The sequence below is a fragment of the Blennius ocellaris genome (genome assembly GCF_963422515.1).
Source record: "Blennius ocellaris genome assembly, chromosome: 16".
Taxonomy (NCBI): domain Eukaryota; kingdom Metazoa; phylum Chordata; class Actinopteri; order Blenniiformes; family Blenniidae; genus Blennius; species Blennius ocellaris.
Genome location: NC_137665.1, coordinates 341,741 through 357,992, shown reverse-complemented (window position 1 = coordinate 357,992; position 16,252 = coordinate 341,741). Strand labels below are relative to the sequence as shown.

The window sequence follows — 16,252 nt, the reverse complement described above, 5'->3', positions numbered from 1 at the left end:
TCCTGTTCATCTTGTGTGAGGAGCCCTCAGTTTGTAAATGTTGTTTTTTCAGCAGTTTAGTTGAGTTGCCTCCCACTTCCTAGTCTTTGTTTGAGGAAAAGTAATTTTTTGGGGATGTTCTGTGTATAAACCTTATTTACCTCTGCTCTCTTCTTCTTTTATTTCTCGATTTGTGAGCTCGCCCTGGCCTCGTCGGCGTTAAGTTTCGTCAGGTGTCCATTAATGAAGACGTTGGATCCCTTCAGCTTCCTTCCCTGTCTTAACGCTGAGATCTTCTATTTCCTGTTCACAAAGCTCAGGATGGTGGCTGAGGTGTGGTCGTCCTTCCTCCAGGGCCGGGAGGACATGTCTCCGTGTAGTTACTGTCCACATCAGTCTCCTTGGCCTGGAAGGCAGTCAGCTGCATGGAAGACCTGTTGGGCTCATGAATAGACCCCCCCCCCCCCCCATGTCAGGAGGGAACTCTCCCCATTTCGTTGCAGTTTCAACACTGTCATTTTTACTGTGCTGCTTCCTGCAGACCTGGGAAATGATTAAACCAATGTAACGTCCCACTTGTACCTCTTGAAAGGCGGAGAAGACGTCGACCATTGTTCAGGAGGAACCTGGAATCCTGCTTTTTCTTCCAGGTGGTGAAGAACTCAGGAGTGCTGAATTCCTCCACAGCCCCGGGCAGCATGTCTCCTCTGAGCAGGAACATCGCCGCCCTGCTGGAGCTCCCCCTGGAGGACCAGGGCATCCCCCACATCACCGTGGAGACCTCCGGTAAGAGCAGAGCACCCACATGTTTCCCTGGAGGGGTCCGGCCGCCCTGACCAGCCTCTGCTTGCTCTCCGCTCAGTGAACGTGGGCGTCGGGGAGCCGGACTTCGTCCTGGGTCAGCTCTACCAGCTCTCCACCAGCCTGGCTCCAGAGGTGGCCAAGTCCTGGGCGGCCCTGGCCAGCTGGGCCTACCGCTGGGGCCGCAAGGTGGTGGACAACGCCAGGTGAGGGGGGGGGGGGCACACACCAGGTCAAGACAAAAGAAAGCAGCCAGCAGCTGAAAGTCTGAGACTTCCCGTCAAAACTCCATGTCTTTACACAAGTCCTGATGGTTTGAGCTTTAGATCAGGTTCAGCTTGCTGCCCAGTGCAGGACAGGTGAGGTGGGGCCACGCTAACAGTGGTTTGCACTCTCGACTCAGCGAAAAGGTCATGGGTTCAAATCCAGCCTGAGCCTTTCAGTGTGCGTGGGTTTCCTCTGTATCCTGGTTTCCCCATATTCCATAAAGATGATCCACCTGCTATGGGTCCATCCAGTAAAGGGGAATTACAGTATGATTAAAATAGAAAAAGGTTCTGGAGGTGAATGGAGTGGTGGAGTGGTGGAATGTTGGTGCTTGAAAAGGAAACGTGACGAGAGATTTGAACCTGGAGGTGTTGATGGTCTGGCTGCATCACATCTCACATGACGTCAGTAAAACACTGTGAACCTTGTTCTGCTCTCTCCAGTCAAGGCGAAGGAATTCCTCTCCTCTCCGGAGAAAAGAAGGAGATCGAGGAGCTGCTGCCGGCCACCACCAGCCAGGAAGACAAGGACACCATCTGCAGCATCCTGGGCCAGGCCATGTGTCGACCCACTGGCATACAGGTGAGCAGCAGGGGGGGTCTCTACACCTCTGGTAGCTTCAGGTGAGCAGCAGGGGGGTCTCTACACCTCTGGTAGCTTCAGGTGAGCGGCAGGGGGGTCTCTACACCTCTGGTAGCTTCAGGTGAGCGGCAGGGGGTCTCTACACCTCTGGTAGCTTCAGGTGAACGGCAGGGGGGTCTCTACACCTCTGGTAGCTTCAGGTGAACGGCAGGGGGGGTCTCTACACCTCTGGTAGCTTCAGGTGAACGGCAGGGGGGTCTCTACACCTCTGGTAGCTTCAGGTGAGCGGCAGGGTCTCTCTACACCTCTGGTAGCTTCAGGTGAGCGGCAGGGGGGGTCTCTACACCTCTGGTAGCTTCAGGTGAGCGGCAGGGGGGGTCTCTACACCTCTGGTAGCTTCAGGTGAACGGCAGGGGGGGTCTCTACACCTCTGGTAGCTTCAGGTGAGCGGCAGGGGGGTCTCTACACCTCTGGTAGTTCAGGTGAGCGGCAGGGGGGTCTCTACACCTCTGGTAGCTTCAGGTGAGCGGCAGGGGGGGGTCTCTACACCTCTGATAGCTTCAGGTGAGGTCTCTACACCTCTGGTGGCTTCAGGTGAGCGGCAGGGGGGTCTCTTCAGGTGCTAACCACGTCCTGCTGCGCTGCTCAGGATGAGGACATGGCTCTGCAGCAGGAGGACGACGAGGACGACATGGTGGACGTGATCTGGCGCCAGCTCACCGCCTCCTGCCCCTGGTTGGGGGAGGCGGGGCAGCTGGTCACCGAGGGTCTGATCCGGGTGTGGAGGCGGGTGGTGGACCGCGTCTTCGGCCTCTACCGGGTCTCGTGCCAGGCCTACTTCACCTTCCTGAAGCTCAACGCGGGACAGGTGAGGTCCCCCTGCTGGACGGCGGTGTCCTCCAGGGTCACACAGCCTAACGCCCCGGTGTGTCTCAGGCCCCCGTGGACGAGGACCACCCCAAACTGCTGCTGTCCTGCCACAACAGCAAGCAGAGCAACGATGACACCATCGTCATGGCAACGCTGCGTCTCCTCCGCCTCCTGGTGAAGCACGCCGGGGAGCTGAGGGAGGGGCTGGAACTGGGTTTAGCCTCCACCCCTACGGCGCCGTGGAGGGGTAGGACACATCCTGGTCCGGACACACTGAAATATCATCACTCCTCCTTTATATGGAACATCTCTACATACCAGCTGCAGTCAAAACCTCCATGGCAACACAATCTAGGCTGAAAGAGCAAGGAAATTGTCTCCTCAAATGATAGAATGTGAATCAGGAAGAGTTCAGAGAGAAACGGAAGGTTCTGAACCTGGATTGTCCACGGAGCAGTTCCTTTGAATGAGTGTGACTCGTACACCAGTGAGGTTTGTTTGATCTGATGGATCTGAAAACTCACTAATAACTCAATTAAACACATTTCAACCATTCAATGCAGCTGAGTGCTTCACCATTTAAAAAAAGAAGAAATGCATTAAAATGCACTAGCTTCAGTTCTATTTTGGGATCAAGGAAGCTTTTAAAGTAAAGTCAAATGAATTCTAATCTTCTGCAGATACATTTCACTGTCCAGAGCTGTCGGCCATTGTTGGACTCGATAGTATGACTTTCTGGAGCTCCACATCAACACCCCATTGTTATTTGTACTGGTCAATTAGCACCAGTATAGTTCATGTGACTGCTGCAACAGACGGGATGAAGAAGTGATGTGACTCCACTGTCCTCCTCAGGCATCATCCCTCAGCTCTTCTCCCGGCTCAACCACCCAGAGGCCTACATCCGCCAGAGCATCTGCAGCCTGCTGTGCCGGGTGGCCCAGGACTCCCCCCATCTCATCCTGTACCCGGCCATCGTGGGCTCCATCTCCCTGGGAGGAGAGGCTCAGAACGCAGGTGAGGCTGCAGGGGGGCCTCCAGAAGGACTCCCTGGTCCTCGGGGGTCACAGCGTCTTAACCACACCATGTGACTGCAGGAAGCAAGCTGCCGGCGGCGCTGCCCTCCTTCCTGGGCAGCATGCAGGGAGAGGAGCTGGGCGACGAGGAGGAGGAGGAGCAGCTGGAGGGCGGCCAGGGGGGGGGGGGGGGCGGGGGGGGTCCAGACGAGCTGACCACCTGCTCCAGTCAGGACCAGGCCATGATGCAGGACTGCTACAGCAAGATCGTGGAGAAGCTGTCTGGAGCCAACCCCACCATGGTGCTGCAGGTAGGAGCTGCTCTGTGTGGTGGGGGGGTGGTGGGGGGGGGGGTGTGGGGGGGTGTGAGTGAGAGAGAGAGAGACTCACCTCCGGTGCCCCGGGGCCTTCAGGTGCAGCAGCTGGTGGGCGAGCTGCGCAGGGTGACTCTGCTGTGGGATGAGCTGTGGCTGGGCGTCCTGCAGCAGCAGCACATGCACGTCCTGCGCAGGATTCAGCAGCTGGAGGACGAGGTCAAGAGGGTGCAGAACAACAACACGCTGCGCAGGTGAGCACGCCGCCGTGACACCATACCAGTCATGTGACTCACAATCTGCAGATCTCAATGCTTTTCCAGTCTGATGCTGACGTTTCCTTCATCAAGCTGCCAAACTGGCTTTTCTTTACAGAAATAACTCGTGGTAGAAACACGTCTCTGTCTAACAGCTCCGGTCACGTGTAGGGTTACTCAGTCAGAATAAACCTTAGTCATCAAACTACTACTGAATGTGAAGCAAGCAAAGGTAGCAGTCAGCTGGAACCTCCTAGAAACTAGTGAGGACCAGTGGAACACGTAGGGAAGCAGACGGTGGAGAGACTCCAGTAGAACACGTTGGGAAGCAGACGGTGGAGAGACTCCAGTAGAACACGTAGGGAAGCAGACGGTGGAGAGACTCCAGTAGAACACGTAGGGAAGCAGACGGTGGAGAGACTCCAGTAGAACACGTTGGGAAGCAGACGGTGGAGAGACTCCAGTAGAACACGTAGGGAAGCAGACGGTGGAGAGACTCCAGTAGAACACGTAGGGAAGCAGACGGTGGAGAGACTCCAGTAGAACACGTTGGGAAGCAGACGGTGGAGAGACTCCAGTAGAACACGTTGGGAAGCAGACGGTGGAGAGACTCCAGTAGAACACGTAGGGAAGCAGACGGTGGAGAGACTCCAGTAGAACATGTTGGGAAGCAGACGGTGGAGAGACTCCAGTAGAACATGTTGGGAAGCAGACGGTGGAGAGACTCCAGTAGAACATGTTGGGAAGCAGACGGTGGAGAGACTCCAGTAGAACACGTTGGGAAGCAGACGGTGGAGAGACTCCAGTAGAACACGTTGGGAAGCAGACGGTGGAGAGACTCCAGTAGAACACGTAGGGAAGCAGACGGTGGAGAGACTCCAGTAGAACACGTTGGGAAGCAGACGGTGGAGAGACTCCAGTAGAACACGTTGGGAAGCAGACGGTGGAGAGACTCCAGTAGAACACGTAGGGAAGCAGACGGTAGAGAGAATCCAGTAGAACACGTAGGGAAGCAGACGGTGGAGAGACTCCAGTAGAACATGTTGGGAAGCAGATGGTGGAGAGACTCCAGTAGAACACGTAGGGAAGCAGACGGTGGAGAGACTCCAGTAGAACACGTTGGGAAGCAGACGGTGGAGAGACTCCAGTAGAACACGTTGGGAAGCAGACGGTGGAGAGACTCCAGTAGAACACGTTGGGAAGCAGACGGTAGAGAGAATCCAGTAGAACACGTTGGGAAGCAGACGGTGGAGAGACTCCAGTAGAACATGTAGGGAAGCAGACGGTGGAGAGACTCCAGTAGAACACGTTGGGAAGCAGACGGTGGAGAGACTCCAGTAGAACATGTTGGGAAGCAGACGGTAGAGAGACTCCAGTAGAACACGTAGGGAAGCAGACGGTGGAGAGACTCCAGTAGAACATGTAGGGAAGCAGACGGTGGAGAGACTCCAGTAGAACACGTTGGGAAGCAGACGGTGGAGAGACTCCAGTAGAACATGTAGGGAAGCAGACGGTGGAGAGACTCCAGTAGAACACGTAGGGAAGCAGACGGTGGAGAGAATCCAGTAGAACACGTAGGGAAGCAGACGGTGGAGAGACTCCAGTAGAACATGTTGGGAAGCAGACGGTGGAGAGACTCCAGTAGAACACGTAGGGAAGCAGACGGTGGAGAGAATCCAGTAGAACACGTAGGGAAGCAGACGGTGGAGAGACTCCAGTAGAACATGTTGGGAAGCAGACGGTGGAGAGACTCCAGTAGAACACGTTGGGAAGCAGACGGTAGAGAGAATCCAGTAGAACACGTAGGGAAGCAGACGGTGGAGAGACTCCAGTAGAACATGTTGGGAAGCAGACGGTGGAGAGACTCCAGTAGAACATGTAGGGAAGCAGACGGTGGAGAGACTCCAGTAGAACATGTAGGGAAGCAGACGGTGGAGAGACTCCAGTAGAACACGTTGGGAAGCAGACGGTGGAGAGACTCCAGTAGAACATGTAGGGAAGCAGACGGTGGAGAGACTCCAGTAGAACATGTAGGGAAGCAGACGGTGGAGAGACTCCAGTAGAACACGTAGGGAAGCAGACGGTGGAGAGACTCCAGTAGAACACGTTGGGAAGCAGACGGTGGAGAGACTCCAGTAGAACACGTAGGGAAGCAGACGGTAGAGAGACTCCAGTAGAACATGTAGGGAAGCAGACGGTAGAGAGACTCCAGTAGAACATGTTGGGAAGCAGACGGTGGAGAGACTCCAGTAGAACATGTAGGGAAGCAGACGGTGGAGAGACTCCAGTAGAACACGTTGGGAAGCAGACGGTGGAGAGACTCCAGTAGAACATGTAGGGAAGCAGACGGTGGAGAGACTCCAGTAGAACACGTAGGGAAGCAGACGGTGGAGAGACTCCAGTAGAACACGTTGGGAAGCAGACGGTGGAGAGACTCCAGTAGAACACGTAGGGAAGCAGACGGTGGAGAGACTCCAGTAGAACACGTAGGGAAGCAGACGGTGGAGAGACTCCAGTAGAACATGTTGGGAAGCAGACGGTGGAGAGACTCCAGTAGAACATGTTGGGAAGCAGACGGTGGAGAGACTCCAGTAGAACACGTAGGGAAGCAGACGGTAAAGAGACTCTAGTGTTCAGGCTGAGCTGTGTGCTGCAGGGACCAGAAGACGGCCATCATGCGTGAGAAGCACTCGGCCCTGATGCGTCCCGTGGTCTTCGCCCTGGACCACGTGTGCAGCATCACGGCGGCGCCGGCAGAGACGCCTCACGAGACCTGGTTCCAGCAGACGTACGGCGACGCCCTCACCTCGGCCCTGGAACGCCTGAGGAGCCCCAACAACCCCGCCAACCCCGCCAGCAGCTGGCTGCCCTTCAAGCAGGTGGGAGGCCGTCCTGACCCCTGACCCTCCCTGACCATCCCCCTCCCTCACCCTGACCCTCACCCTCACCCTCCCTCACCCTCACCCTCCCCCTCCCTGACCCTGACCCTGACCCTCACCCTCACCCTCACCCTCACCCTCACCCTCCCTGACCCTGACCCTCACCCTCACCCTCACCCTCCCTCACCCTCACCCTCCCTGACCCCGACCCTCACCCTCACTCTCACCCTCACCCTCCCCGACCCCGACCCTGACCCTGACCCTGACCCTCACCCTCACCTTCACCCTCCCTGACCCTCACCCTCCCTGACCCTGACCCTGACCCTGACCCTGACCCTGACCCTGACCCCGTCCCTGACCCTGACCCGACCCTGACCCTCCCTGGTGTGCTGCCAGCTGGCCTGTATTAACCCTCGGTGTGCCTGGTGCCCAGATCATGATGAGCCTGCAGCAGCGCGCCCAGAAGAGAGCGAGCTACCTGCTGCACCTGGACGAGATCAGCCCCCGCCTGGCCTCCATGGCCTCCACTGAGATGGCTCTGCCCGGGGAGGCGTCGGCGTCGGACGCCGTCACCATCCAGAGCGTGGGCAACACCATCACCATCCTGCCCACCAAGACCAAGCCCAAGAAGCTGTTCTTCCTGGGCTCTGATGGGAACAACTACCCCTACCTGTTCAAAGGTACGGAGCGTCACTGTCCTCGGGCTCGTTGACGCTGAGGGACGCTGAGCGTCTGCACCTTGTGTTGCGTCTCGCAGGGCTGGAGGACTTGCACCTGGACGAGCGCATCATGCAGTTCCTGTCCATCGTCAACACCATGTTCACCAAGGTCAACCAGCAGGAGCAGCCACACTTCCACGCCCGCCACTACTCCGTCACGCCGCTGGGCACCCGGTCCGGGCTCATCCAGTGGGTGGACGGGGCCACGCCCCTCTTCGGCCTGTACAAGCGCTGGCAGCAGCGGGAGGCGGTGCAGCAGGCGCAGAAGGTGAGGTCCCGGCCCGTCGGAGGTCCCCCCGTCCCCCCTCGTCCCCAACGGACTGTCCCCTCTCCGCCCAGGCTCAAGACTCCTTCCCCCAGCAGCCCGTCCCCCCGGTGCCCCGCCCCAGCGAGCTCTACTACAGCCGCATCGGGCCCGCCCTGAAGGCCGTGGGGCTGAGTCTGGACGTGACCCGGAGGGACTGGCCCCTGGGCGTCATGAAGGAGGTGCTGAAGGAGCTGATGGAGGCCACGCCCTCCACCCTGCTGGCCAAGGAGCTGTGGTGCTCCTGCACCACCCCCAGCGAGTGGTGGAGGGTCACTCAGGTAATCACAGTGTGTGACTGCTCCGTCCTCACCACCGTCCTCACCACCGTCCTCACCACCGTCCTCACCACCGTCCTCACCACCGTCCTCACCACCGTCCTCACCACCTTCCTCACCACCGTCCTCACCACCGTCCTCACCACCTTCCTCACCACCGTCCTCACCACCTTCCTCACCACCTTCCTCACCACCGTCCTCACCACCTTCCTCACCACCGTCCTCACCACCGTCCTCACCACCGTCCTCACCACCGTCCTCACCACCTTCCTCACCACCGTCCTCACCACCGTCCTCACCACCGTCCTCACCACCTTCCTCACCACCTTCCTCACCACCTTCCTCACCACCTTCCTCACCACCTTCCTCACCACCTTCCTCACCACCTTCCTCACCACCGTCCTCACCACCTTCCTCACCACCGTCCTCACCACCTTCCTCACCACCCGACTCACCACCTTCCTCACCACCTTCCTCACCACCGTCCTCACCACCTTCCTCACCACCGTCCTCACCACCTTCCTCACCACCTTCCTCACCACCTTCCTCACCACCTTCCTCACCACCGTCCTCACCACCTTCCTCACCACCGTCCTCACCACCTTCCTCACCACCGTCCTCACCACCTTCCTCACCACCCGACTCACCACCTTCCTCACCACCTTCCTCACCACCGTCCTCACCACCTTCCTCACCACCCGACTCACCACCTTCCTCACCACCGTCCTCACCACCTTCCTCACCACCCGACTCACCACCTTCCTCACCACCGTCCTCACCACCGTCCTCACCACCGTCCTCACCACCGTCCTCACCACCTTCCTCCTTGTTATACCCCCCCAGTCGTACTGACCTTGTTATACCCCCCCAGTCGTACTGACCTTGTTAAACCCCCCCAGTTGTACTGACCTTGTTATACCCCCCCAGTCGTACTGACCTTGTTATACCCCCCCAGTCGTACTGACCTTGTTATACCCCCCCAGTGGTACTGACCTTGTTATACCCCCCCAGTCGTACTGACCTTGTTATACCCCCCCCAGTCGTACTGACCTTGTTATACCCCCCCCAGTCGTACTGACCTTGTTATACCCCCCCAGTCGTACTGACCTTGTTTTACCCCCCCAGTCGTACTGACCTTGTTATACCCCCCCAGTCGTACTGACCTTGTTTTACCCCCCCAGTCGTACTGACCTTGTTTTACCCCCCCAGTCGTACTGACCTTGTTATACCCCCCCAGTGGTACTGACCTTGTTATACCCCCCCAGTGGTACTGACCTTGTTATACCCCCCCAGTCGTACTGACCTTGTTATACCCCCCCCAGTCGTACTGACCTTGTTATACCCCCCCAGTCGTACTGACCTTGTTATAAACCCGCCAGTCGTACTGACCTTGTTATACCCCCCCAGTCGTACTGACCTTGTTATAAACCCGCCAGTCGTACTGACCTTGTTATACCCCCCCCCAGTCGTACTGACCTTGTTATACCCCCCCCCAGTCGTACTGACCTTGTTATACCCCCCCAGTCGTACTGACCTTGTTATACCCCCCCCAGTCGTACTGACCTTGTTATACCCCCCCCAGTCGTACTGACCTTGTTATACCCCCCCAGTCGTACTGACCTTGTTTTACCCCCCCAGTTGTACTGACCTTGTTATACCCCCCCCAGTCGTACTGACCTTGTTATACCCCCCCAGTGGTACTGACCTTGTTATACCCCCCCCAGTCGTACTGACCTTGTTATACCCCCCCAGTCGTACTGACCTTGTTATACCCCCCCAGTCGTACTGACCTTGTTATACCCCCCCAGTCGTACTGACCTTGTTATACCCCCCCAGTCATACTGACCTTGTTTTACCCCCCCAGTCGTACGCCCGGTCCACGGCCGTCATGTCCATGGTGGGCTACATCATCGGGCTGGGGGACCGCCACCTGGACAACGTGCTGATCGACATGAGCAGCGGGGAGGTGGTGCACATCGACTACAACGTGTGCTTTGAGAAAGGTTGGTGTCCACGCCGTTCTGGTTTCACTGTGTTCAGACTGTACACCTGGTGTCAGATCACTTCTGCCACCTTGTTCTTCTTTTTCCCGATTCTTCTTCTGGAAAGACTGCAGCCAGCGGTTTGTGTGTTTTTCTCCTGCTCGGTGCCTCATGACCTCAAAATGTGTTCAAACCTTGTGTGTTTGTAGGGAAAAGTCTGCGTGTGCCAGAGAAAGTGCCGTTCAGGATGACCCACAACATCGAGACGGCTCTGGGGGTCACCGGGGTGGAGGGCATCTTCAGGCTGTCCTGTGAACAGGTCGGCCTCAACATGACCGCCGCCGCCGCCAGCTGCCGTCACTCCATTCACTTCCTCTTGGTCATTGTCCTTTTGGTCATTCGGTGCTCCGGCAGGGTTAGCGTTCTCCTGGTGGGCGGGGCCATGAAAGGTTCAGACGGTCAGGAGAAATCCGTTTGAATTCATGAGTTGGACTATTTGGAGGGAAATTGATCAATTGACATGAATCTGGTATCAGAAGCTGCTTCACTGCTAAACTGTGGCATCAGGACGAGTTCCAGTCTGACAACTGAAACTGAGAATTGGAAAAAAATGTGACTAACTGTAGAACTGTACGACAAGAGGGGGGGGGGGGGGGGGGGATTAATCTTCTCTCTGTTGCCTTTTGTTCATGTCTGGATGACAAATGATATATATATGTATAGTGAAGTGACATAACATGAACAAATAATAAATAACTGAGTAGAGCAGCGGACGGTTTGTGTCCAGATGGACCAACACGATGAGGTCTGTGTCTCCAGGTGATCCAGATCATGCGTCGGGGCCGAGAGACCCTGCTGACCCTGCTGGAGGCCTTCGTCTACGACCCCCTGGTGGACTGGACCGCCGGGGGGGAGGTGGGCTTCGCGGGGGCCGTGTACGGGGGAGGGGGCCAGCAGGCGGACAGCAAGAAGAGCAAGAGGGAGATGGAGAGGGACATCACGCGCTCGCTCTTCTCCTCCAGGGTGGCCGAGATCAAGGTGACGGCAGCAGTGAGGCCCCGCCCCCCCGAGGCCCCGCCCACTGTCCACTCACCCTCCCTCTGTGTGCAGGTCAACTGGTTCAAGAACCGCGACGAGATGCTGGCGGTGCTCCCGCAGGTGGAGGAGGCGGTGGAGGAGTACCTGGTGCTGCAGGAGCTGCTCCGTCAGGGGGAGAAGCTGCAGGACAAGCTGAGGGACGAGGTCGTCTTCCTGGAGGGGGCCGACAAGCACCCAGACCACCTGGTCCTCACCCTGGAGCACAGGTAGGTCTACACCACCACCACCTGGTCCTCACCCTGGGGCACAGGTAGGTCTACACCACCACCTGGTCCTCACCCTGGGGCACAGGTAGGTCTACACCACCACCTGGTCCTCACCCTGGGGCACAGGTAGGTCTACACCACCACCACCTGGTCCTCACCCTGGGGCACAGGTAGGTCTACACCACCACCTGGTCCTCACCCTGGGGCACAGGTAGGTCTACACCACCTACACCCCTCCACCCTCGTGTTGACTCAACAAGGAAGCAGCAGAAACTGAGCATGCTAGCTGACGTTAGCCTGACACGGCTTTCATTCCTCTGATTGAAGCACATCAGGGGATCAAACAATGATTTCAGAGACCTGCAAGCTGCCGCTGTGCCTCTCTTTAAATCACACCGTTAAACTGGTTCATAGACTCTTTCACCGGGACCTGGTCCTCCAGTTCAAGCTGACAAAGTGAATGTAAAATCTGCAGCTAGTACATGTGGACTTTCAGTCTGCGCCTCGTTAGAGACCGAGGATTACAACCAAAGCCTGGAGACTTCTACTGGTTCCCCTGGAAGAACTCTTCCAGCAAACAGCCAACATGTCTAAAAGGCTCCACTTGGCTGAAACGGCTCAAAACTACTGAATGTGGTAAAACCTGAAACAGCTGGGATTCTTTATCAACCCATGAAGCAGAGGAAAGAGCAGCAGGGCTGAGACGGGTGTTAAAAACGTCTTTCACCCGTCGGCGAGTGATAAATGATGAGCTGCTAAAAGACTTCCTGCAGAAGCTGAAACTTCCTGCTCTTTGCATGAAAAGACCTTTGAGGTGTTCCAGCGCAGCACCGGGGGTCTGAGCGGTCCCCCCTGTCCCCCCTGTCCCCCCTGCAGGTACTCTGAACACACCCAGCTGCAGTCCAGGCAGCACACGGTGCAGGACGCCGTCCGGAGCAAGCTGGCCGACCTGGACCAGTGGATCTCCCAGTACCAGGCGGCGTTCTCCAGCCTGGAGGCCTCGCAGCTGGGCGGCCTGCTGCAGGACATCAGCAGCCCCATCGACCTGGGTCAGTGTCCACAGTGGGGACAGACGGTCACGTAGAGACCAGTGTCACTTCCTGCGGGCCCGTCAAAACAAGAGTGTAGAACAAATGAGCCTTTTAATGCAACATTCCACACAACGTGCGTTTTAGAAAAGGAGAAAACAAAGTATCTCCTCCGGCCCGTCACTAACCTGTCCCCCCCCCCCCCCCGCTGCTCTTCCAGGTCCTCCCAGCTACGTGCCGGCCACCGCCTTCCTGCAGAACGCCGGCCAGGCGCACCTGATCGGTCAGTGCGAGAGCCTGGAGGCGGAGGTGAGCTCCCTGCTGCAGCAGCGCCGCGCCACGCTGCGGGGCTGCCTGGAGCAGCTGCACAGCTACGCCACCGTGGCCCTGCTGTACCCGCGCACCACCCTGCTGCACCACCGGGCCCACCAGTGGAAGAGCTGGCTGGAGGAGCTGCTGGGGGACATGACGGTGGAGCGCTGCCAGCACATCTACCGCCAGTAGGGACCGGCCGCCGCAACACCACATCACACCATGCATGACATGAACATTCTGCTGGCCTCAGCGCCCTGCTGCAGCACGCTGGATGACCAGAGGCTCCGCTCTGTCGGGCCTCAGCAGCTGGAGAGGCTCCCCTCTGACGGGCCTCAGCAGCTGGAGAGGCTCCCCTCTGTCGGGCCTCAGCAGCTGGAGAGGCTCCGCTCTGTCGGGCCTCAGCAGCTGGAGAGGCTCCCCTCTGTCGGGCCTCAGCAGCTGGAGAGGCTCCGCTCTGTCGGGCCTCAGCAGCTGGAGAGGCTCCGCTCTGTCGGGCCTCAGCAGCTGGAGAGGCTCCGCTCTGACGGGCCTCAGCAGCTGGAGAGGCTCCGCTCTGTCGGGCCTCAGCAGCTGGAGAGGCTCCGCTCTGTCGGGCCTCAGCAGCTGGAGAGGCTCCCCTCTGACGGGCCTCAGCAGCTGGAGAGGCTCCCCTCTGACGGGCCTCAGCAGCTGGAGAGGCTCCCCTCTGACGGACCTCAGCAGCTGGAGAGGCTCCCCTCTGACGGGCCTCAGCAGCTGGAGAGGCTCCCCTCTGTCGGGCCTCAGCAGCTGGAGAGGCTCCGCTCTGACGGGCCTCAGCAGCTGGAGAGGCTCCGCTCTGACGGGCCTCAGCAGCTGGAGAGGCTCCCCTCTGACGGGCCTCAGCAGCTGGAGAGGCTCCCCTCTGTCGGGCCTCAGCAGCTGGAGAGGCTCCCCTCTGACGGGCCTCAGCAGCTGGAGAGGCTCCCCTCTGTCGGGCCTCAGCAGCTGGAGAGGCTCCCCTCTGTCGGGCCTCAGCAGCTGGAGAGGCTCCCCTCTGTCGGCCTCAGCAGCTGGAGGTTTGGTGTCATAGTGGAATGAACAGAGTGAACTCTCTCAGTAATCGAGAATCTTTGTCTCTGTGGAGGGAGAGACACACACACACACACACACACACACACACACACACACACACACACACACACACACACACACACACACACACACACACACACACACACTCCAGAGCTTGACGGGACCTCCTGGGGTCAAACACTAATGTGGTTCTTGTGACCCTCCAGCTGCAGCTCAGGGTGTTTCAGCTCGTTGGCTCGGTTCACTGGAACCTCCTGCAGACATGATCCTTCAAATACTGAACCCCACTGACACCCCCTGCACCTGGACCCTGGTCCACCTGGACCCTGGTCCCGAGCCCCGGTCCTCGTCAGACTGTAACTGTGTGTGTTTGCAGGTACGAGGTCCTGTTGGCCCCCCAGCCCCCCTCCTCCTGCCTCTTCCTCCCCAACGTGGAGCTGGCGCTGCAGCACCAGGCGGCCGAGGCCAACGAGCGAGTGCTGCACCAGGCGGAGCGCCTGAAGGCGGAGGGGACGACGGCGGCGGCCTGCGAGGAGCAGCTGCAGGAGATCCAGCACTGCATCAGCGTGTTCCTGAGGGAGAACGCCGACCCGGGGTCCCACAGCCTGGCCGCCATCATCACCTCCGCCCTCTGCACCCTCTGCAGGTCTCTCTCTCTTCACTCTCTGTGCTGGGCAGGAGGGGCGGGGCTTCTTACACTAGGGCCAATCACAACTGTTGACCCCGGGCCACAGTGGTTGTAGCTGAGGCTGTGCAGCAGCAGCAGCAGCAGGGTGGTTATAGCTGAGGCTGTGCAGCAGCAGCAGGGTGGTTGTAGCTGAGGCTGTGCAGCAGCAGCAGGGTGGTTGTAGCTGAGGCTGTGCAGCAGCAGCAGGGTGGTTGTAGCTGAGGCTGTGCAGCAGCAGCAGCAGGGTGGTTGTAGCTGAGGCTGTGCAGCAGCAGCAGCAGCAGGGTGGTTGTAGCTGAGGCTGTGCAGCAGCAGCAGCGGGGAAACGTGTGGTGTGGTTCCAGGAGGAACCTGGTGATGGAGGCGGCAGCGGCCAGCGCCGGAGAGCAGCTGCTGGACCTGACGTCTCGGGACGGAGTGTGGTTCCTGGAGGAGCTGTGCACCATGATGGGGAACGTGGGCGCCCTGGCCACGCTGCTGCAGCGCTGCACGCTGCTGCCTCACGACCTGGAGCTGCCTGCGCCCGCGGCCACCTCGCAGGCCGTCTACCTGGCCAACGCCGTCTACACCTGCCTGCAGGTGAGCCGCCGGTCTGGCCGAAGCACGGGGCTCTGTGTGGGCCGGGTCTCAGCAATGTTCCCCTGCAGGAGCTCAACACCAACTTCCGTCAGATCATCTTCCCCGAGGCGCTGCGCTGCATGGTGAAGGGCGAGGCCACGCTGGAGGCCATGCTGGCCGAGCTGGAGCAGCTGGTGGAGCAGAGCTCCGACGGCCTGGGCCTGCGGGGTCTGGCCGACGGTCTGCAGTCCAGCACGGGCCTGGACCAGGACCGGGACCGGGACCGCAGCCACTGCCTGCACGTCACCAGGTGCCCCGAGCTCCTCGCCACGCCACGGCGGCCGGGGCCACGCCTCCTAAACCCTCGTCCCCGTTTGGTCAGGATGCTGCGGGTCCAGTACTCGGAGCTGATCCAGCCCCGCGGTGTGGACGGGCCGGGCCGGGACCCCCCCAAGATGTCCGCGGGACAGATGCTGCTGGTGGCCTTCGACGGGATGTTCACTCAGCTGGAGGCGGCCTTCGGACAGCTGGCGGAGAAGGTAGCAGCCCCGCCCAGCAGCAGAGGCTGAACCCCTGCTCTGGACTAACACCCCCCCCCCCCCCCCCCCTCAGCTCAGCTCTCTGGAGGTGCCCCCCTCCTGGAGGAAGGTGGATGTGTTGAGGGAGGCTCGGGCCATGCAGCTCCACCTCCTGGACAGTCCCAGCCAGCGGCAGCTGATGGAGGACGTCTTCTTCCTCAAGAGGCTGCAGACCATCAGGGACTTCTTCAGGCTGGGGTCCTCCTTCGCTCAGAGCCTGGCAGGTAGTCCAGCACCGCCTCAGCCCTCCTGTCCTCATGTCCTCCTCCTGTCCTCCTGTCGTCCTCCTGTCCTTCTTCTCCTGTCCGTCTCTCCTCCTGTCCTCATGTCCTCCTCCTGTCCTCATGTCCTCCTCCTGTCCTCCTGTCCTCCTCCTTTCCTCCTTTCCTCCTGTCCTCCCGTCCTCCTCCTGTCCTTCTGTCCTCCTGTCATGTCCTCCTCCTGTCCTCCTGTCGTCCTCCTGTCCTTCTTCTCCTGTCCGTCTCTCCTCCTGTCCTCATG

General features: G+C 59.0%; 1 protein-coding gene across 1 annotated transcript in view; it reads left to right on the top strand.

Moving 5' to 3' along the window:
- The window catches only part of smg1 (SMG1 nonsense mediated mRNA decay associated PI3K related kinase), a 50,701-nt gene that overhangs the window by 22,733 nt on the left and 11,716 nt on the right, over positions 1 to 16,252 (top strand). Inside the window, 23 exon segments of the mRNA XM_080511746.1 lie at positions 630 to 765; positions 842 to 986; positions 1,491 to 1,629; positions 2,279 to 2,497; positions 2,566 to 2,746; positions 3,355 to 3,516; positions 3,597 to 3,826; positions 3,929 to 4,083; positions 6,743 to 6,965; positions 7,399 to 7,645; positions 7,723 to 7,952; positions 8,024 to 8,269; positions 10,131 to 10,269; positions 10,458 to 10,567; positions 11,068 to 11,286; positions 11,359 to 11,552; positions 12,429 to 12,601; positions 12,801 to 13,080; positions 14,325 to 14,594; positions 14,960 to 15,194; positions 15,263 to 15,483; positions 15,556 to 15,712; positions 15,786 to 15,975. Of these exon segments, the coding sequence (XP_080367872.1) occupies positions 630 to 765; positions 842 to 986; positions 1,491 to 1,629; positions 2,279 to 2,497; positions 2,566 to 2,746; positions 3,355 to 3,516; positions 3,597 to 3,826; positions 3,929 to 4,083; positions 6,743 to 6,965; positions 7,399 to 7,645; positions 7,723 to 7,952; positions 8,024 to 8,269; positions 10,131 to 10,269; positions 10,458 to 10,567; positions 11,068 to 11,286; positions 11,359 to 11,552; positions 12,429 to 12,601; positions 12,801 to 13,080; positions 14,325 to 14,594; positions 14,960 to 15,194; positions 15,263 to 15,483; positions 15,556 to 15,712; positions 15,786 to 15,975 (4,501 nt within the window).